The following is a 24,111-nucleotide window of genomic DNA, read 5'->3' on the forward strand; positions in this document are numbered from 1 at the left end:
GCTGGATAGAGAGAAAGCAATTCAATTAAATACTGAAATAAGTATTGAGGAAGTAAATATAGCCATTGAAGCAATGAAATCAGGGAAAGCTCCAGGCCCTGATGGAATATCTGCCGAATTTTACAAGATATTGAAACCAGACCTGGCGGGAATTTTGTGTGAAATTTTTAATCTATATTTTGGGCATAACCAAAAACAATCACCATACTTTACGGATTCGATAGTGACCTTGATTCATAAGAAAGGCAAACCAAAAGAAGATATGGGTTCATACAGACCCATATCTCTACTTAATAATGATTATAAGATACTAATGGCTATTATTGCAGATAGGCTTAAGAAAGTAGTTGGGGACATTATCCATCCAGACCAGACGGGATTTATGCCAGGGCGAAATGCTGCCAGAAATATTCGTAGAGTATTATTAACAATTGATCATTACTATAATAAATTACATAAAACAGACAGCAAATGCAAATCAGATTTGGCACTAGTAACTATAGACGCAGAGAAGGCATTTGATTCGATAATTTGGGATCACATGATGACTTCTCTAAAGCAGTTTGGGTTCTTTGGCAATATGGTCAATATAATTGAATTAATATATAAAATGCCCAGATCACAAATCTATGTAAATGGAGCGCTCACGCCGTATATAACACTTCAAAGGGGTACTAGGCAAGGATGCCCGCTATCCCCAATACTTTTTAATATTTCATTAGAACCACTTGCAATTTATTTGAGAAAAGAGATAAGGGGGATTAATCTTGGTAAACAAAAAATAGTCGTATCACTCTATGCAGATGACATCATGCTATTCTTAAGCGATTCAAAGACAGATATCCCAAAAAGTCTAGAAATAATAAACTGTTTTAGTAAATTTACGGGGTATAAGATCAACACCCAGAAATCTGAGATTTTATGGCTAAATAAGACTAAAACAAGTTATATTAAACATCCATTTAGAGAAGTGATTACTATAGAATACCTAGGAATTAAGCTAGGAAACAACCCTTATATGTGGTATACCCTGAACTATACGCAGCTTTTTTTAAAGTTGGAAACCGAATTACAAAGATGGAAATTGCTTTTCCTTTCCCTCTCAGCTAAAGTTATGGTAATTAAAGCTATCTTTTTTCCGCGTTTAATGTACTTATTACAAAATTTACCACTGTTTATTCCTAAGCAGGATTTACTTAGATATAACAAAGCGTGCGCAAAGTTCTTTTGGGGAAAAGGGAGACCTAGAATAGCGACAGACAGGTTAACTATACCCAAAAAATATGGTGGTATGTCTCTACCAAATTTAAGATACTACAATTGGACCACCATGGTAAAATATGCAATAGACTGGTTAACGGAGGCGCAATATATTACATATTATGATATAGAGTCGGAGTTGATAGCCCCCTTTAATCTGAAAGCCGTCCTACACCACTCATATGGAAAATTGCCTGGTAATATCAAACAGTTGTTGACATTTTCAAATATAATTTTGGCATGGCAAAAGTATTGTAAAGTATTGGGGATAGAATATAGAATATCACAATATCTACCCATAATTGGATCACCAGCATTTTCACCAGGCATGCATAATGTAGTATTTAGGGAATGGCAAAACAAGGGAGTTACATATTTTTCGCAGCTGTTAATGGAAGGTACAAACAATATACAACTATTCAGCCAGATCGCGGGTAAGTTTCAGCTCCCTTCAAATAACTTTTTTGCGTTTCTACAAGCTAGAAGCTTTATTACAACATTAATAGCGGAGACAAACCCGGAATGGAGGCTACGAGAAATAGAGGCAGGTGTTAAACGCTATAAGGGGGGGATTAGAGCAATATCCTACTGGTACGAGGCGCTATTTATAAAACTGGGGGACAATTACTTGACGGGGATAAGAGATAAATTTAAAAAATACTTTCCTAACATACAAGAGGAGGACATCAAGAAGAGTATAGGAGTAGTTGTAGAGACCACCCCAATAGTTAGCTGGAGGGAAGCTCATTGGAAAATACTGAATAACTACTATCTTACTCCAGACAGAATTAACAAATGGGCAGCAGAGGGCCTGAGTCTGGGATGCTATAAATGTAATGCGGAAAGGGCGGACCTTTTGCATTGTTTTTGGTCATGTCCCAAGATCAGACAATTCTGGGGAAGAATTAACTATTGGCTCAATAGATACATTCAAATACGGATGGATTTTAATCCAGAGGTTGTCTTTTTATTATACCAAAAACAGATAAGGCCAGGAGATAAACAACTAATTAATACTTCTATTATGGCAGCGCGAAATTTAATTTTAAGAAAATGGAAACTTAAAAAATCCCCAAAGATGGTGGAATTTACAAAGCTGATAAGGACACAAATGGCAGCAGAAATATACGACAAAAAACTAGCCTTGGAGCATAATCTCCGAAAATATTTCAATAAATGGCTTAAAATAATTGTAGAATGGCCAATTGAGATACAAAAACAATTTATAGCCCCGCTAAGAAATTCATTAGCCTTCCAGACTTTGATATGTGAAGAGAAGATACCCTATCAGTGGGGTGAAGTAAGAGAGAGGATGGCGTAGTGTTGGGGACCGGGGGAGAGGGGAAGAGGGACTAGCTCTAATTTTTCTTTTTTTTTTTTTTCTTTTTTCCTTTCTTCTTTCTTTTTTTCTTCTTGTTTTTGTTGATTGGTATGTGCAGCAGGGTAAACTTGAATGTAAAAGATTTTTTAAGAATTATGTTTAAAAACCCAGCATTGTGTGTAAAGCAGTTTGACTATGAAATGTTAACAAGATAAAAAGCGGCTAGCTTTGTCTGATTTTCTTTTATGTGAAGCATGATAAGAAGCCCTGCGAGGCGCAAAAACATAATTTATGCTTACCTGATAAATTTATTTCTCTTGTAGTGTATCCAGTCCACGGATCATCCATCACTTATGGGATATTAACTCCTCCCCAACAGGAAGTGCAAGAGGATTCACCCAGCAGAGCTGCTATATAGCTCCTCCCCTAACTGCCATTACCAGTCATTCGACCGAAAACATGCAGAGAAAGGAAAACCATAGGGTGCAGTGGTGACTGTAGTTTAATGGAAAAATTACCTGCCTTAAAGTGACAGGGCGGGCCGTGGACTGGATACACTACAAGAGAAATAAATTTATCAGGTAAGCATAAATTATGTTTTCTCTTGTTAAGTGTATCCAGTCCACGGATCATCCATCACTTATGGGATACCAATACCAAAGCTAAAGTACACGGATGACGGGAGGGACAGGCAGGCTCTTTATACGGAAGGAACCACTGCCTGAAGAACCTTTCTCCCAAAAACAGCCTCCGAAGAAGCAAAAGTGTCAAATTTGTAAAATTTGGAAAAAGTATGAAGAGAAGACCAAGTTGCAGCCTTGCAAATCTGTTCAACAGAAGCCTCATTCTTAAAGGCCCAAGTGGAAGCCACAGCTCTAGTAGAATGTGCTGTAATTCTTTCAGGAGGCTGCTGTCCAGCAGTCTCATAGGCTAACCGTATTATGCTACGAAGCCAAAAGGAGAGAGAGGTAGCCGAAGCTTTTTGACCTCTCCTCTGACCAGAATAAACGACAAACAGGGAAGACGTTTGTCGAAAATCCTTAGTTGCCTGTAGATAAAATTTCAGGGCACGGACTACATCTAGATTGTGTAGCAGACGTTCCTTTTTCGAAGAAGGATTAGGACACAAAGATGGAACCACAATCTCTTGATTGATATTCCTGTTAGTGACCACCTTAGGTAGGAACCCAGGTTTAGTATGCAGAACTACCTTGTCTGAATGAAAAATCAGATAAGGAGAATCACAATGTAAGGCAGATAACTCAGAGACTCTTCGAGCCGAGGAAATCGCCATTAAAAACAGAACTTTCCAAGATAACAACTTGATATCAATGGAATGAAGGGGTTCAAACGGAACCCCCTGTAAAACATTAAGAACTAAGTTCAAACTCCATGGTGGAGCAACAGTTTTAAACACAGGCTTGATCCTAGCTAAAGCCTGACAAAAAGCTTGAACGTCCGGAACTTCTGACAGACGTTTGTGTAAAAGAATGGACAGAGCTGAAATCTGTCCCTTTAAGGAACTAGCGGATAAACCCTTTTCTAAACCTTCTTGTAGAAAAGACAATATCCTCGGAATCCTAACCTTACTCCATGAGTAACTCTTGGATTCGCACCAATATAAGTATTTGCGCCATATCTTATGGTAAATCTTTCTGGTAACAGGCTTCCTAGCCTGTATTAAGGTATCAATAACTGACTCAGAAAAACCACGTTTTGATAAAATCAAGCGTTCAATTTCCAAGCAGTCAGCTTCAGAGAAATTAGATTTTGATGTTTGAAGGGACCCTGGATCAGAAGGTCCTGTTTCAGAGGTAGCGACCAAGGTGGACAGGATGACATGTCCACTAGATCTGCATACCAAGTCCTGCGTGGCCATGCAGGCGCTATTAGAATCACTGATGCTCTCTCCTGTTTGATTCTGGCAATCAATCGAGGAAGCATCGGGAAGGGTGGAAACACATAAGCCATCCCGAAGGTCCAAGGTGCTGTCAAAGCATCTATCAGAACCGCTCCCGGATCCCTGGATCTGGACCCGTAACGAGGAAGCTTGGCGTTCTGTCGAGACGCCATGAGATCTATCTCTGGTTTGCCCCAACGTCGAAGTATTTGGGCAAAGACCTCCGGATGAAGTTCCCACTCCCCCGGATGAAAAGTCTGACGACTTAAGAAATCCGCCTCCCAGTTCTCCACTCCCGGGATGTGGATTGCTGACAGGTGGCAAGAGTGAGACTCTGCCCAGCGAATTATCTTTGATACTTCCATCATTGCTAGGGAGCTTCTTGTCCCTCCCTGATGGTTGATGTAAGCTACAGTCGTGATGTTGTCCGACTGAAACCTGATGAACCCCCGAGTTGTTAACTGGGGCCAAGCCAGAAGGGCATTGAGAACTGCTCTCAATTCCAGAATGTTTATTGGTAGGAGACTCTCCTCCTGATTCCATTGTCCCTGAGCCTTCAGAGAATTCCAGACAGCGCCCCAACCTAGTAGGCTGGCGTCTGTTGTTACAATTGTCCAGTCCGGCCTGCTGAATGGCATACCCCTGGACAGATGTGGCCGAGAAAGCCACCATAGAAGAGAATTTCTGGTCTCTTGATCCAGATTCAGAGTAGGGGACAAGTCTGAGTAATCCCCATTCCACTGACTTAGCATGCACAATTGCAGCGGTCTGAGATGTAGGCGTGCAAAGGGTACTATGTCCATTGCTGCTACCATTAAGCCGATCACCTCCATGCATTGAGCTACTGACGGGTGTTGAATGGAATGAAGGACACGGCATGCATTTTGAAGCTTTGTTAACCTGTCTTCTGTCAGGTAAATCTTCATTTCTACAGAATCTATAAGAGTCCCCAAGAAGGGAACTCTTGTGAGTGGAAAGAGAGAACTCTTCTTTTCGTTCACCTTCCATCCATGCGACCTTAGAAATGCCAGTACTAACTCTGTATGAGACTTGGCAGTTTGAAAGCTTGAAGCTTGTATCAGAATGTCGTCTAGGTACGGAGCTACCGCAATTCCTCGCGGTCTTAGTACCGCCAGAAGAGCACCCAGAACCTTTGTGAAGATTCTCGGAGCCGTAGCCAATCCGAATGGAAGAGCTACAAACTGGTAATGCCTGTCTAGAAAGGCAAACCTTAGATACCGGTAATGATCTTTGTGAATCGGTATGTGAAGGTAAGCATCCTTTAAATCCACTGTGGTCATGTACTGACCCTTTTGGATCATGGGTAAAATTGTCCGAATAGTTTCCATTTTGAACGATGGAACTCTTAGGAATTTGTTTAGGATCTTTAAATCCAAGATTGGCCTGAAAGTTCCCTCTTTTTTGGGAACCACAAACAGATTTGAGTAAAACCCTTGTCCTTGTTCCGACCGCGGAACCGGATGGATCACTCCCATTAATAAAAGATCTTGTACGCAGCGTAGAAACGCCTCTTTCTTTATTTGGTTTGTTGACAACCTTGACAGATGAAATCTCCCTCTTGGGGGAGAGAATTTGAAATCTAGAAGGTATCCCTGAGATATGATCTCTAACGCCCAGGGATCCTGGACATCTCTTGCCCAAGCCTGGGCGAAGAGAGAAAGTCTGCCCCCCACTAGATCCGTTCCCGGATCGGGGGCCCTCGATTCATGCTGTCTTAGGGGCAGCAGCAGGTTTCCTGGCCTGCTTGCCCTTGTTCCAGGACTGGTTAGGTCTCCAGCCTTGTCTGTAGCGAGCAACAGCTCCTTCCTGTTTTGGTGCAGAGGAAGTTGATGCTGCTCCTGCTTTGAAATTACGAAAGGAACGAAAATTAGACTGTCTAGCCTTAGGTTTGGCTCTGTCTTGAGGCAGGGCATGGCCTTTACCTCCTGTAATGTCAGCGATAATTTATTTCAACCCGGGCCCGAATAAGGTCTGCCCTTTGAAAGGTATATTAAGCAATTTAGATTTAGAAGTAACGTCAGCTGACCAGGATTTTAGCCACAGTGCTCTGCGTGCCTGAATGGCGAATCCGGAATTCTTAGCCGTAAGTTTAGTTAAATGTACTACAGCATCTGAAATAAATGAGTTGGCTAACTTAAGGGCTTTAAGCTTGTGTGTAATCTCATCTAATGGAGCTGATTCAAGTGTCTCTTCCAGAGACTCAAACCAAAATGCTGCTGCAGCCGTGACAGGCGCAATGCATGCAAGAGGTTGCAATATAAAACCTTGTTGAACAAACATTTTCTTAAGGTAACCCTCTAACTTTTTATCCATTGGATCTGAAAAGGCACAGCTATCCTCCACCGGGATAGTGGTACGCTTAGCTAAAGTAGAAACTGCTCCCTCCACCTTAGGGACCGTTTGCCATAAGTCCCGTGTGGTGGCGTCTATTGGAAACATCTTTCTAAATATCGAAGGGGGTGAGAACGGCACACCGGGTCTATCCCACTCCTTAGTAACAATTTCAGTAAGTCTCTTAGGTATAGGAAAAACGTCAGTACTCGCCGGTACCGCAAAATATTTATCCAACCTACACATTTTCTCTGGTATTGCAACTGTGTTACAATCATTCAGAGCCGCTAACACCTCCCCTAGTAATACACGGAGGTTTTCCAGCTTAAATTTAAAATTTGAAATATCTGAATCCAGTTTGTTTGGATCAGAACCGTCACCCGCAGAATGAAGCTCTCCGTCCTCATGTTCTGCAAATTGTGACGCAGTGTCTGACATGGCCCTAATATTATCAGCGCACTCTGTTCTCACCCCAGAGTGATCACGCTTACCTCTTAGTTCTGGTAATTTAGCCAAAACTTCAGTCATAACAGTAGCCATATCCTGTAATGTGATTTGTAATGGCCGCCCAGATGTACTCGGCGCTACAATATCACGCACCTCCCGAGCGGGAGATGCAGGTACTGACACGTGAGGCGAGTTAGTCGGCATAACTCTCCCCTCGTTGTTTGGTGAAATATGTTCAATTTGTACAGATTGACTTTTATTTAAAGTAGCATCAATACAGTTAGTACATAAATTTCTATTGGGCTCCACTTTGGCTTTAGCACATATAGCACAGATATCTTCCTCTGAATCAGACATGTTTAACACACTAGCAAATAAACTAGCAACTTGGAAATACTTTTCAAGTAATTTACTATAATATGAAAACGTACTGTGCCTATAAGAAGCACAGAAAAAGTTATGACAGTTGAAAATGAATAAACTGAAAAGTTATAGCATCAAATCTTTGTAAAAAACACAATTTTAGCAAAGGATTGCTCCCATTAGCAAAGGATAACTAACCCTGATAGCAGAAAAAAAAAAATACAGAAATAAACGTTTTTTTATCACAGTCAACTACAATCTCACAGCTCTGCTGTGAGTGATTACCTCCCTCAAAACAAGTTTTGAAGACCCCTGAGTTCTGTAGAGATGAACCGGATCATGCAGGGAAGACAATAAACTTCTGACTGAATTTTTTGATGCGTAGCAAAAGCACCAAAAAAGGCCCCTCCCCCTCACACATAACAGTGAGAGAGATCAGTAAACTGTCATAAATTAAATAAAACGACTGCCAAGTGGAAAAAAATAGTGCCCAAAACATTTTTTCACCCAGTACCTCAGAAAATTAAACGATTTTACATGCCAGCAAAAAACGTTTAACATTAATAAATTGAGTGTTACTAAAAAGCCTGTTGCTAGTCCCTGCAAATTAGGCTAAAGTTTTATGCATACAGTATAATTCCAGTGAAGTGCCATTCCCCAGAATACTGAAGTGTAAAATATACATACATGACAGCCTGATACCAGTTGCTGCTACTGCATTTAAGGCTGAGTTTACATTATATCGGTATGGCAGAATTTTCTCATCAATTCCATTGTCAGAAAATAATAAGCTGCTACATACCTCTTTGCAGATTAATCTGCCCGCTGTCCCCTGATCTGAAGTTTACCTCTCCTCAGATGGCCGAGAAACAGCAATATGATCTTAACTACTCCGGCTAAAATCATAGAAAAACTCAGGTAGATTCTTCTTCAAATTCTACCAGAGAAGGAATAACACACTCCGGTGCTATTATAAAATAACAAACTTTTGATTGAAGGTATGAAACTAAGTATAATCACCACAGTCCTCTCACACATCCTATCTATTCGTTGGGTGCAAGAGAATGACTGGTAATGGCAGTTAGGGGAGGAGCTATATAGCAGCTCTGCTGGGTGAATCCTCTTGCACTTCCTGTTGGGGAGGAGTTAATATCCCATAAGTGATGGATGATCCGTGGACTGGATACACTTAACAAGAGAAATGACGAACTTGTGTGTTCTTTTCTTTGTATTACACATTGCTGGATATAAATAAAGTATAAAAAAAAAAAAAAATTGCACAAGTGCCGACAAGCAGGTGCAGTCAATCACCCCTGTCAGACAAGCCTGGGGGGATGGAAAATGCCAGTTCAGGGTTGGCATAGTAGACCAGTCTTAACTATCGGCTGCAGGCTCGCTCATGCATTTGCAACCTCTTAAATAGAGTCTCAAGTATCTACTTATAACATATACAGAGTCTCAAGTATCTACTTATAACATATACAGAGTCTCAAGTATCTACTTATAACATATACAGAGTCTCAAGTATCTACTTATAACATATACAGAGTCTCAAGTATCAACTTATAACATATACAGAGTCTCAAGTATCTACTTATAACATATACAGAGTCTCAAGTATCAACTTATAACATATACAGAGTCTCAAGTATCTACTTATAACATATACAGAGTCTCAAGTATCTACTTATAACATATACAGAGTCTCAAGTATCTACTTATAACATATACAGAGTCTCAAGTATCAACTTATAACATATACAGAGTCTCAAGTATCTACTTATAACATATACAGTCTCAAGTATCTACTTATAACATATACAGTCTCAAGTATCTACTTATAACATATACAGAGTCTCAAGTATCTACTTATAACATATACAGAGTCTCAAGTATCTACTTATAACATATACAGAGTCTCAAGTATCAACTTATAACATATACAGAGTCTCAAGTATCTACTTATAACATATACAGAGTCTCAAGTATCTACTTATAACATATACAGAGTCTCAAGTATCTACTTATACAATATACAGAGTCTCAAGTATCAACTTATAACATATACAGAGTCTCAAGTATCTACTTATAACATATACAGTCTCAAGTATCTACTTATAACATATACAGTCTCAAGTATCTACTTATAACATATACAGAGTCTCAAGTATCTACTTATAACATATACAGAGTCTCAAGTATCTACTTATAACATATACAGAGTCTCAAGTATCTACTTATAACATATACAGAGTCTCAAGTATCTACTTATAACATATACAGAGTCTCAAGTATCTACTTATAACATATACAGAGTCTCAAGTATCTACTTATAACATATACAGAGTCTCAAGTATCTACTTATAAAATATACAGAGTCTCAAGTATCTACTTATAACATATACAGAGTCTCAAGTATCTACTTATAACATATATAGAGTCTCAAGTATCTACTTATAACATATACAGAGTCTCAAGTATCTACTTATAACATATACAGAGTCTCAAGTATCTACTTATAACATATACAGAGTCTCAAGTATCTACTTATAACATATACAGAGTCTCAAGTATCTACTTATAACATATACAGTCTCAAGTATCTACTTATAACATATACAGTCTCAAGTATCTACTTATAACATATACAGAGTCTCAAGTATCTACTTATAACATATACAGTCTCAAGTATCTACTTATAACATATACAGAGTCTCAAGTATCTACTTATAACATATACAGTCTCAAGTATCTACTTATAACATATACAGTCTCAAGTATCTACTTATAACATATACAGAGTCTCAAGTATCTACTTATAACATATACTGAGTCTCAAGTATCTACTTATAACATATACTGAGTCTCAAGTATCTACTTATAACATATACAGAGTCTCAAGTATCTACTTATAACATATACAGAGTCTCAAGTATCTACTTATAACATATACTGAGTCTCAAGTATCTACTTATAACATATACAGAGTCTCAAGTATCTACTTATAACATATACAGAGTCTCAAGTATCTACTTATAACATATACAGAGTCTCAAGTATCTACTTATAACATATACTGAGTCTCAAGTATCTACTTATAACATATACAGAGTCTCAAGTATCTACTTATAACATATACAGAGTCTCAAGTATCTACTTATAACATATACAGTCTCAAGTATCTACTTATAACATATACAGAGTCTCAAGTATCTACTTATAACATATACAGAGTCTCAAGTATCTACTTATAACATATATAGAGTCTCAAGTATCTACTTATAACATATACTGAGTCTCAAGTATCTACTTATAACATATACTGAGTCTCAAGTATCTACTTATAACATATACAGTCTCAAGTATCTACTTATAACATATACAGAGTCTCAAGTATCTACTTATAACATATACAGTCTCAAGTATCTACTTATAACATATACAGAGTCTCAAGTATCTACTTATAACATATACAGAGTCTCAAGTATCTACTTATAACATATATAGAGTCTCAAGTATCTACTTATAACATATACAGTCTCAAGTATCTACTTATAACATATACAGAGTCTCAAGTATCTACTTATAACATATACAGAGACTCAAGTATCTACTTATAACATATACTGAGTCTCAAGTATCTACTTATAACATATACTGAGTCTCAAGTATCTACTTATAACATATACAGTCTCAAGTATCTACTTATAACATATACAGAGTCTCAAGTATCTACTTATAACTACTTATATAATACTGTGCATAATTATTAGGCAACTTAACAAAAAACAAATATATACCCATTTCAATTATTTATTTTTACCAGTGAAACCAATATAACATCTCAACATTCACAAATATACATTTCTGACATTCAAAAACAAAACAAAAACAAATCAGTGACCAATATAGCCATCCATGGATTCTGTCAGTGTTTTGATCTGTTCACCATCAACATTGCGTGCAGCAGCAAACACAGCCTCCCAGACACTGTTCAGAGAGGTGTACTGTTTTCCCTCCTTGTAAATCTCACATTTGATGATGGACCACAGGTTCTCAAAGGGGTTCAGATTAGGTGAACAAGGACGCCATGTCATTAGATTTTCTTCTTTTATACCCTTTCTTGCCAGCCACGCTGTGGAGTACTTGGACGCGTGTGGTGGAGCATTGTCCTGCATGAAAATCATGTTTTTCTTGAAGGATGCAGACTTCTTCCTGTACCACTGCTTGAAGAAGGTGTCTTCCAGAAACTGGCAGTAGGACTGGGAGTTGAGCTTGACTCCATCCTCAACCCGAAAAGGCCCCACAAGCTCATCTTTGATGATACCAGCCCAAACCAGTACTCCACCTCCACCTTGCTGGCGTCTGAGTCGGACTGGAGCTCTCTGCCCTTTACCAATCCAGCCACGGGCCCATCCATCTAGCCCATCAAGACTCACTCTCATTTCATCAGTCCATAAAACCTTAGAAAAATCAGTCTTGAAATATTTCTTGGCCCAGTCTTGACGTTTCAGCTTGTGTGTCTTGTTCAGTGGTGGTCGTCTTTCAGCCTTTTTTACCTTGGCCATGTCTCTGAGTATTGCATACCTTGTGCTTTTGGGCACTCCAGTGATGTTGCAGCTCTGAAATATGGCCAAACTGGTGGCAAGTGGCATCTTGGCAGCTGCACGCTTGACTTTTCTCAGTTCATGGGCAGTTATTTTGCGCCTTGGTTTTTCCACACGCTTCTTGCGACCCTGTTGACTATTTTGAATGAAACGCTTGATTGTTCGATGATCACGCTTCAGAAGCTTTGCAATTTTAAGAGTGCTGCATCCCTCTGCAAGATATCTCACTATTTTTGACTTTTCTGAGCCCGTCAAGTCCTTCTTTTGACCCATTTTGCCAAAGGAAAGGAAGTTGCCTAATAATTATGCACACCTGATATAGGGTGTTGATGTCATTAGACCACACCCCTTCTCATTACAGAGATGCACATCACCTAATATGCTTAATTGGTAGTAGGCTTTCGAGCCTATACAGCTTGGAGTAAGACAACATGCATAAAGAGGATGATGTGGTCAAAATACTCATTTGCCTAATAATTCTGCACTCCCTGTACAGAGTCTCAAGTATCTACTTATAACATATACTGAGTCTCAGGTATCTACTTATAACATATACAGTCTCAAGTATCTACTTATAACATATACAGAGTCTCAAGTATCTACTTATAACATATACAGAGTCTCAAGTATCTACTTATAACATATACTGAGTCTCAAGTATCTACTTATAACATATACAGTCTCAAGTATCTACTTATAACATATACAGAGTCTCAAGTATCTATTTATAACATATACAGAGTCTCGAGTATCTACTTATAACATATACAGAGTCTCAAGTGTCTACTTATAACATATACAGAGTCTCGAGTATCTACTTATAACATATACAGAGTCTCAAGTGTCTACTTATAACATATACAGAGTCTCAAGTATCTACTTATAACATATACAGAGTCTCGAGTATCTACTTATAACATATACAGAGTCTCAAGTATCTACTTATAACATATACAGAGTCTCAAGTATCTACTTATAACATATACAGAGTCTCAAGTATCTACTTATAACATATACAGAGTCTCGAGTATCTACTTATAACATATACAGTGTCTCGAGTATCTACTTATAACATATACAGAGTCTCAAGTATCTACTTATAACATATACAGAGTCTCAAGTATCTACTTATAACATATACATAGTTTCAAGTATCTACTTATAACACATACAGAGTCTCAAGTATCTACTTATAACATATACAGAGTCACTAGTATCTACTTATAACATATATAGAGTCTCGAGTATCTACTTATAACATATACAGAGTCTTGAGTATCTACTTATAACATATACAGAGTCTCAAGTATCTACTTATAACATATACAGAGTCTCAAGTATCTACTTATAACATATACAGAGTCTCGAGTATCTACTTATAACATATACAGTGTCTCGAGTATCTACTTATAACATATACAGAGTCTCAAGTATCTACTTATAACATATACAGAGTCTCAAGTATCTACTTATAACATATACATAGTTTCAAGTATCTACTTATAACACATACAGAGTCTCAAGTATCTACTTATAACATATACAGAGTCACTAGTATCTACTTATAACATATATAGAGTCTCGAGTATCTACTTATAACATATACAGAGTCTTGAGTATCTACTTATAACATATACAGAGTCTCAAGTATCTACTTATAACATATACAGAGTCTCAAGTATCTACTTATAACATATACAGAGTCTCGAGTATCTACTTATAACATAAACAGAGTCTCAAGTATCTACTTATAAAATATACAGAGTCTCAAGTATCTACTTATAACATATACAGAGTCTCAAGTATCTACTTATAACATATATAGAGTCTCAAGTATCTACTTATAACATATATAGAGTCTCAAGTATCTACTTATAACATATACAGATTCTCAAGTATCTACTTATAACATATATAGAGTCTCAAGTATCTACTTATAACATATACGGGCTATGGTCAAGCATTTTTGCAAACTTTCCCTGTTTTCCCAGTCAAGGTTTGTGGTCCCTTTCCCTAGAAGACTGTGCTGCATTTATAAAAACCTGCCCTTAGGGGAGGGGGAAACACAAGAATTCCTGTGCGGACTATATGAGTGGGTACTAGAGACATATTTATTTATGGTTACAATGCTATGTGCTACGTGGGTACATGAGTGCATGTAGTGTCCTCTGTGGGTTTTGTGGTGGAACAGAGTGGACAGAGCTATGGGAACCATTGACGGGCGTGGTCTTTACTCCTGTATCCCAGGTAATAGACTGCATAAGATAAATTTTATCTATTAAAAAAAAATTATATTTATATAACAACAATGTACTTTAGTCTTATGGGTGGAACGGAATTGGAGGTGAATAATAATGCAGATTTCTAGTCTCAAATACACTGTATAGGGGAACTGAATCTTTTTATCCTGTAACTTCTCCAGTACAGCATGGGACACTTCCTGTTCTGATTTCACTGTCTCAAAAGCTACTTTCATTTGTTCCCACGTTAAAATTCATTACTTCAGTTATCAGACAGTTACAGGGCCATATATAGTTAAATAAGTTGACATTTTTGTTTGCCGAAAAAAAGTTAAAGGGGCAGTAAACCTAAACAATAATGTTATATAATTATGCACATAGTGCAGAACTATATAACATCAATTTAGTGCCAACTTTATACTTCAAAGTATTTGAAAGATTTTTAATGCCAAAGTAGAAACTTGTAGAACGCCTCTCCTGGCTCTACTGAGCGGGTCTGGTCTTTTCAGAAGCGCATCGCGACACGCTGTCTAGTCACAGCCGGCCCGATCACGCCATTAAACTCTCTGTAGCTCGCTCCCGCCGGTTGTGACTAGACCAGACCCACTCAGTAGAGCCAGGAGCGGCGTTCTACAAATTTCTAATTCGGCATTAAATTTGGCACTAAATTAATGTTATATAGTTCTGCACTATGTGCATAATTATATAACATTATTGTTTAGGTTTACTGCCCCTTTAAGATAAGTTGATTGAATGGGACAGTAAACACCTTGTGATTTGTATATAAAATGTTTAGTAATGTGTAATGAAACAACTTATATAAAAATATAATATACTTTCATTATTTATTTTGCCCCAATTTCTTGTAATTTACTCCTCAAAATGGAGGATTTTCAGAACTTCTCAAGGCTAATCCAGCTACATACCCGCCCCTAATAAGCTTTAGCTAAAAACAACTACAAAACAATGCAGTTTGTATATTACCCCCTGCATCACACTCTATATTACACACCTGAATCACACTGTATATTACACTCCTGCACTGCCCTGTATATCACATGCCTGCATCACACTCTATATTACACACCTGCACTGCCCTGTATATTACACACCTGCAACACACTGTATATTACACTCCTACACTGCCCTGTATATTACACACCTGCATCACACTGTATATTACACACCTGCACTGCCCTGTATATTACACACCTGCATCACACTGTATATTACACTCCTGCACTGCCCTGTATATTACTCACCTGCATCACACTGTATATTACACTCCTGCACTGCCCTGTATATCACACGCCTGCATCACACTCTATATTACACACCTGCACTGCCCTGTATATTACACACCTGCATCACACTGTATATTACACTCCTGCACTGCCCTGTATATCACATGCCTGCATCACACTGTATATTACACACCTGCATCACACTCTATATTACACAACTGAACTGCCCTGTATATTACACACCTGCATCACACTGTATATTACACTCCTGCACTGCCCTGTATATTACACACCTGCATCGCACTGTATATTACACACCTGCATCACACTGTATATTACACACCTGCACTGCCCTTTATATAACACACCTGCACTGCACAGAGAACTGATGTATATTACACACATGCATCACACTGTATATTACACACCTGCACTGCCCTGGGAACAGATGTATATTACACACCTGCACTGCCCTAGGAACATGTATATTACACACCTGCACTGCCCTGTATATTACATAACTGCACTGCTCTGGTGAACGGATGTATATTACACACCTGCAGTGCCCTGGGAACAGATGTATATTACACACCTGCACTGCCCTAGGAACAGATGTATATTACACAACTGCACTGCTCTGGGAACAGATGTATATTACACACCTGCACTACCCTAGTAACAGATGTATATTACACACCTGCACTAGGAACAGATGTATATTACACACCTGCACTAGGAACATATGTATATTACACACCTGCACTGCGCTAGGAACATATGTATATTACACACCTGCACTAGGAACAGATGTATATTACACACCTGCACTGCGCTAGGAACATATGTATATTACACACCTGCACTAGGAACAGATGTATATTACACACCTGCACTAGGAACAGATGTATATTACACACCTGCACTGCACTAGAATCAGATGTATATTACACACCTGCACTGCCCTAGTAACAGATGTATATTACACACCTGCACTGCGCTAGGAACATATGTATATTACACACCTGCACTGCACTAGGAACAGATGTATATTACACTCCTGCACTGCGCTAGTAACAGATGTATATGACACACCTACACTGCACTAGTAATAGATGTATATTACACACCTCCACTGCACTAGTAACAGATGTATATTACACACCTGCGCTGCACTAGAAACAGATGTATATTACATGCCTGCATATATTACATGCATATTAAATATCAGGCATCCATCCACAAACCTATTATGTTTACCATGTGATTATATGTTATAAATAAGCATTTGGTTATGTTACCCATTAACAGGACACAGAGTGCCTACTACCTAACCATGTGATGTGCACATGCAAATGACAATTGAAGTTGGAGAAGAGTTGGTTCCTTTTTTTGTCTATTCCTATTCTCTCATACAAGATTTACTCTTTTAATGTTCGGCTATATATGGAAGTAATTGTTTTTAATTTAACTGAAAATGTCAAATTAGCAGTATGATATAAAATATATTTTTTAGCGTTAGAAATGGTTAAGCTAAAGATTTCATGTTTGTACGCAGCTCTTCCCGAGGGGCAGATTGCACAAGGGCAAGTCACACAACTATATGTGGATAAGGACAGCCTTCCAAAAAGATGAAAAAAGCATAGGAACAGGTTTAGAACAATACGGAATACATTTTAAAATGACTTTTACCAGCAGCTAAGAAAAAATATTTTAATATTACTTTAAAAGAAAAAAAAAGTGCAAAAGAAAAAGTTCTGTTTGTTATATGCAGGCAATAGTGCAATAATAAAAGGTTTCTGGTTCTAGCTGATTGGACCTCCAGCTACTCACATATCTCTCTGACTTCCAGTTACTGTGAAGAGTGCACGCTCACCTGTCAAGTGCTTCAGTTGTGCAAGTGATGTCTCTCTCATCCATGTGGTTCTTTGTTACTCGCAAACGTATCCAGGTCACAGCAGTTTAGCAGCAGCACTTTCCATATTGTAAGTTGATAATACAGATTGGGGAAGAAACAGTCTCTCTGTATTAGGGTGTAGTTCAGACTTAGCATCTCATCCACTAGTCAGATGTCAGAGGACCTCACGTTCACAGCTATTCTCTAAAGGAAGCCTGTCCAGCAGTTTCAAGGGGAAGTTTTTGGTTAACTCTCTTCCTGCCAGACTTAAATATCACTGCAGGCACGCTCCAGAAGGGAAGTGGTTAATAAACAAGTGCTTACATCTCGCTATAGCAAAGTCCTGTTTTAATCAAATTGAAAAACAAATGCAGAACACTTCTAGCTGTAAAGCGGGAGGAATTATTTATTTATTTTGCCTATGTTTACTGTAATTTAAATGATAAAAATTGATTGGTTTCCAGTGCTCCCAAAGGGGCTGGAGCACATTCCGTGAGATTTAGAACTTTCATACATACTGCACGGTAATTGGCTGATCAAAGCAGGAGCACATTTAGAGGCCTATTTATCAAGCCGTCAACCGCAAATACGCTGGAATTCCGCAGCGTAATTGTGGAGAGCCTGATTCGACAGACCGGCAAAAGTTGAAATTTGTTACGTAACATATGATCCGCCGGTCTCAGTCCGACACAGATCGATGCTTACGTTATTACAGATGTTCCGAATACAAATTCGGCACTATCTGACAACTATCTGACAGCGTACCTGTTTATCAAACTTCTAACAGGTACGCTCGCCACAATTCCGGCCCAGCGTACCTTTGGGCGGAAAAGGAGCTAAATGCCCTTTTAAGGGCAATGCCCATACAAATGCCCTTTTCAGGTCAACGGGGAGCTTAGGTTTTTTAGATAGGTTTTTATTTGGGGGGTTGGTTGTGTGGGTGGTGGGTTTTACTGTTGGGGGGTGTTTGTATTTTATTTTACAGGTAAAAGAGCGGATTTCTTTGGGGCAATGCCCCGCAAAAAAGGTCTGTTTAAGGGCCATTGGTAGTTTAGTGTAGGCTAGGGTTTTTTTATTTTGGGGGTGGGGCTTTTTTATTTTTATAGGGCTATTAGATTAGGTGTAATTAGTTTAAATATTTGATAATTTATTTTTTACTTTGTGTAACTTAGTGTTTTTTATTTTGTGTAACTTAGTAATTCTTTATTGTAGATTTAAATAACTTGAGTAGGGTTAGGTTTTAAATATATAATATAGTTAATTTAAAGGGACATAATTCTCATATGCTAAATCACTTGAAACTGATGCAGTATAACTGAGCATCTCTATGTAAAAAAGGAAGATATTTTACCTCACAATCTCCTCAGCTCAGCAGAGTAAGTTCGGTGTAAAAAGTTATACTCAGCTCTTGCCCAGCTACAGGTAAAAAAAAAAATAAGAAATGAATAGCAGCCAATCAGCATCAGCAGTGCTGAGGTCATGAACTCTTTTACTGTGATCTCATGAGATTTCATTTAACTCTCATGAGATTTCATTGTAAACTTCCTTACACTGAATAGGGAAATAAGATGAGAGTGCACAACAAGGCTCAACCCTTCGGCTGTCCCGGGACAGACATACTGATTTGCTGCTTAGAAGTCCTTTACAATGGGATGTGGCTACTGAGAAACTTTTGAGGTAAAATATCTTTCTTTTTTACATAGAGATGTTCAGGCGATATTTTCTAGTCAGCTTTTTACAGCTATACTGCATCACTTTCAAGTGTTTAAACATTTGGGTATTATGGCCCTTTAATTTGTAGTTTAATGTAATTTTAGTATAATAGTTAGGGTAGGTTAATTAATAGTTTAATATAATTTTAGTATAATAGTTAGGGTAGGTTAATTAATAGTTTAATATAGTTTAATGTAATTTTAGTATAATAGTTAGGGTAGGTTAATTAATAGTTTAATATAGTTTAATGTAATTTTAGTATAATAGTTAGGGTAGGTTAATTAATAGATTAATATAGTTTAATGTAATTTTAGTATAATATTTAGGGTAGGTTAATAAATAGTTTAATATAATTTTAGTATAATAGTTCTCGTAGGTTAATTAATAGTTTAATTTAATTCTAAAGGTAAGTTTACATTTATTATAAGATAGGGATGAGTTGGGGGGGCGGAGCTAGCCAGCCTAGGAGATGGCTGCTTTCTAACTGAGCTCCTGAGCCCTATCTAAGTGTGAATGTTACTGGCAATAGCCACCCTGCACTTTAAAGTCTCAAACTGGCAGCGATGTGAATACTAATATCCCCACCAAGAATCAGTAGAGCCAGTTCCAGTTTTTACAGAAGATTTGTCCCCTTCTGACTACCCACGCATCACACACGGGCCTGCCTTGCAACGGGCCGATTTGGAGGCCGAATTTTCACCACCGGACCTAAAGGACTGCAATACTGGAGACTGATTGAAAGGCAGAGACGCTACATAGCCGCAGTCCCCCCTCTTACACTGATACAGAAGCAAGGTAAAAACCGGAGCGTTCCGTAGTAGGCCGCAGCCTGCGCTATAGTTGTATACGCACTTATATTACACAGCTCCGGTACAAACCTTCTTGAGCCAAAATGGGAGCATAAGCGGGTAAGAGGGGAGAAGTATGCTTGACCCAATACACTGAAGCATCAATATAAGAGCAATCAGCAAGGGGTAATCATAGATAATCTATCAGCTTATGGGCCTTACATACCTCACAGGCAAAATGCTACATATTTATCCCTGCTATAGCATGGCGAATACATGCAAACAGACACACTAAAGGCATCACAAGCCCATTAATACAAATGCATTTATTTTCTATGCTGTGATCCACCTAACACTGCCTATTGAAGTTATGACCTACAGCTTAACTACCAACAAATAACGTTGTCATCAGCCAGTATTGAGAGACTCTCATATATTATTGCACTTACTGAACCTCAGTTTTAAAGCTACAGAGGTAGTGAAGAAATCTGACACCTCCTGATAACGCTAACAATGTCACCATAAAAAGGCAGTAAATCCACCAAGACTGCTAAACTTTTAAAGACTCCAACTCATACTGTAAGCAACTTCTTTAAGACTCTAGAAGCCAGAGCGGCTGCTACTACTACTGAGGAATTACTGCCAGACCAGGGATCTATCCAAAGTTCATCAGATTCTGAAAGTGACCAAGTACATGAAAATATCACTATACCCACTGCTTTATTCAACTCAATTGCGTCCAAAAAAGACTTTTCCCACCTTATATCCCAAGTCAAACAGTGTATCAAAGATGAAATATCCGACCTCAAAAAAGATATCTCAGAGATAGGCCATAGAGTTGAGTCGCTTGAAAACACACAAGATTTACATGCGGAAGGTATCTCTGACCTTCATAATACTATTCAAAAGCAAGATGCAACTATCACGGACCTAGAGGACAAAATGGACGATGTTGAAAACCGCAGTAGACGCCACAATATTAGACTGAGGGGAATCCCTGAAGCCATCCCACCGGCAGACATCAGCAGAGGGGTAATCATAGATAATCTATCAGCTTATGGGCCTTACATACCTCACAGGCAAAATGCTACATATTTATCCCTGCTATAGCATGGCGAATACATGCAAACAGACACACTAAAGGCATCACAAGCCCATTAATACAAATGCATTTTCTATGCTGTGATCCACCTAACACTGCCTATTGAAGTTATGACCTACAGCTTAACTACCAACAAATAACGTTGTCATCAGCCAGTATTGAGAGACTCTCATATATTATTGCACTTACTGAACCTCAGTTTTAAAGCTACAGAGGTAGTGAAGAAATCTGACACCTCCTGATAACGCTAACAATGTCACCAAAAAAAGGCAGTAAATCCACCAAGACTGCTAAACTTTTAAAGACTCCAACTCATACTGTAAGCAACTTCTTTAAAACTCTAGAAGCCAGAGCGGCTGCTACTACTACTGAGGAATTACTGCCAGACCAGGGATCTATCCAAAGTTCATCACATTCTGAAAGTGATCAAGTACATGAAAATATCACTATACCCACTGCTTTATTCAACTCAATTGCGTCCAAAAAAGACTTTTCCCACCTTATATCCCAAGTCAAACAGTGTATCAAAGATGAAATATCCGACCTCAAAAAAGATATCTCAGAGATAGGCCATAGAGTTGAGTCGCTTGAAAACACACAAGATTTACATGCGGAAGGTATCTCTGACCTTCATAATACTATTCAAAAGCAAGATGCAACTATCACGGACCTAGAGGACAAAATGGACGATGTTGAAAACTGCAGTAGACGCCACAATATTAGACTGAGGGGAATCCCTGAAGCCATCCCACCGGCAGACATCAGCAGAGGGCTAATCATAGATAATCTATCAGCTTATGGGCCTTACATACCTCACAGGCAAAATGCTACATATTTATCCCTGCTATAGCATGGCGAATACATGCAAACAGACACACTAAAGGCATCACAAGCCCATTAATACAAATGCATTTTCTATGCTGTGATCCACCTAACACTGCCTATTGAAGTTATGACCTACAGCTTAACTACCAACAAATAACGTTGTCATCAGCCAGTATTGAGAGACTCTCATATATTATTGCACTTACTAAACCTCAGTTTTAAAGCTACAGAGGTAGTGAAGAAATCTGACACCTCCTGATAACGCTAACAATGTCACCAAAAAAAGGCAGTAAATCCACCAAGACTGCTAAACTTTTAAAGACTCCAACTCATACTGTAAGCAACTTCTTTAAGACTCTAGAAGCCAGAGCGGCTGCTACTACTACTGAGGAATTACTGCCAGACCAGGGATCTATCCAAAGTTCATCAGATTCTGAAAGTGACCAAGTACATGAAAATATCACTATACCCACTGCTTTATTCAACTCAATTGCGTCCAAAAAAGACTTTTCCCACCTTATATCCCAAGTCAAACAGTGTATCAAAGATGAAATATCCGACCTCAAAAAAGATATCTCAGAGATAGGCCATAGAGTTGAGTCCCTTGAAAACACACAAGATTTACATGCGGAAGGTATCTCTGACCTTCATAATACTATTCAAAAGCAAGATGCAACTATCACAGACCTAGAGGACAAAATGGACGATGTTGAAAACCGCAGTAGACGCGACAATATTAGACTGAGGGGAATCCCTGAAGCCATCCCACCGGCAGACATAGAACAATACTTGCAGGACTTTTTTAGTACCTTGAAAAAAGAAGATACTCCATCCAAAATTGGCACTGATAGAGCACACAGGGCCTTGCGCCCTAAACCATTGGCTGGTCAAGCCTCAAGGGATGTTATAGCCCGTATCACCAACTTCCAAGTTAAAGAGGAGCTGATGAGATAAGCTAGGGAACAACAGCCTATCAGATATGAAAATGCAGAAATACAAATGTTTGCAGATCTATCACAGAAAACCCTCACAAAGCGGAGAGAACTAAAAGCACTTACTTTGCTGTTAAGGAAGGCGAATATCCCATACAGGTGGGGGTTCCCTTTTCATCTGATCATCCTCTGGAGGGGTAAACGTCTCACCTGCCTTTCCATCAAGGATATACCAACTATTTGTAAGAAACTGGACATTCCTACACCCCAGGTGGAAGAGCCTACCACACTTCAAGAAGATCAACCTGACTCAGGAAAGTCTCGCCCGCTCCCACAGAGAATTGAGACAAATTCCTCAAAAGAGACTGTGAATATCCTCTCACCCTCCGCCCCAACTGCCAGTGGAAAAGGGGTGAAAACAGCGTAGGCCCTTCTATCCTTCTTGTCCACTACCAGGATTAATATGGGATGGGACTCTTTGTACAAGACAGTAGATATGTCCACTTTGGATTTTCTTTTACAGAGGCAGCCTAAACTCTGCTTTCCACAATAACTAGCAGGGTAATTATTGGGTACCAATATGCCTTACGCTTTCACCAGCAATATAATTGTTCCAATACAAGCCAAGAAGACTCCAGCTGTGTTCTCATGAAGCTTCAAAGGTTAAAGGTTATTTGTTAACAAATGTTGACTTTTATTTCTTGTTCTCACTTAGTTGGGAGATTTTCTCCTTTAAGATAGGATTATGTTATCTAAGTGTATACCAAGAGATGTGTTCTTTATAATTTTTATTTTCTGTCCTCTTTCTATTTCTATATCTTTTTCTCTTTCTTCTCTCTTTTTCTTTTTTCTACCTCTTTTATCTATACATTTTCTGCCATTTGTACCCATATCAAAATGTAGACTGTGTTATTTTTCATTAGCCTTGAAAAAGTCACCAATACCTTCTATGAGTGATGGGTAGTTGTACACCACAGAATTTAGTCATTTTTACACAAAACACTAAGGCCTAGATTTAGAGTTTGGCGTTAGCCGTCAAAAGCAGCGTTAAGGGGTCCTAACGCTGCTTTTTACCGCCCGCTGGTATTTAGAGTCAGCCAGGAAAGGGTCTACCGCTCACTTC

General features: G+C 38.6%; 1 protein-coding gene across 1 annotated transcript in view; it reads right to left on the bottom strand.

The window, feature by feature from the left end:
- Positions 1-17,812, bottom strand: part of ARHGAP33 (Rho GTPase activating protein 33) — a 222,064-nt gene extending 204,252 nt beyond the window's left edge. The window contains 1 exon segment of the mRNA XM_053690905.1: positions 17,608-17,812. Coding sequence (XP_053546880.1) covers positions 17,608-17,651 — 44 coding nt within the window. The 5' untranslated portion in view covers positions 17,652-17,812.
- Between the last annotated feature and the right edge of the window lie 6,299 nt (positions 17,813-24,111).

The sequence above is a fragment of the Bombina bombina genome, chromosome 8, assembly GCF_027579735.1.
Source record: "Bombina bombina isolate aBomBom1 chromosome 8, aBomBom1.pri, whole genome shotgun sequence".
In the NCBI taxonomy this organism is placed as follows: Eukaryota; Metazoa; Chordata; class Amphibia; order Anura; family Bombinatoridae; genus Bombina; species Bombina bombina.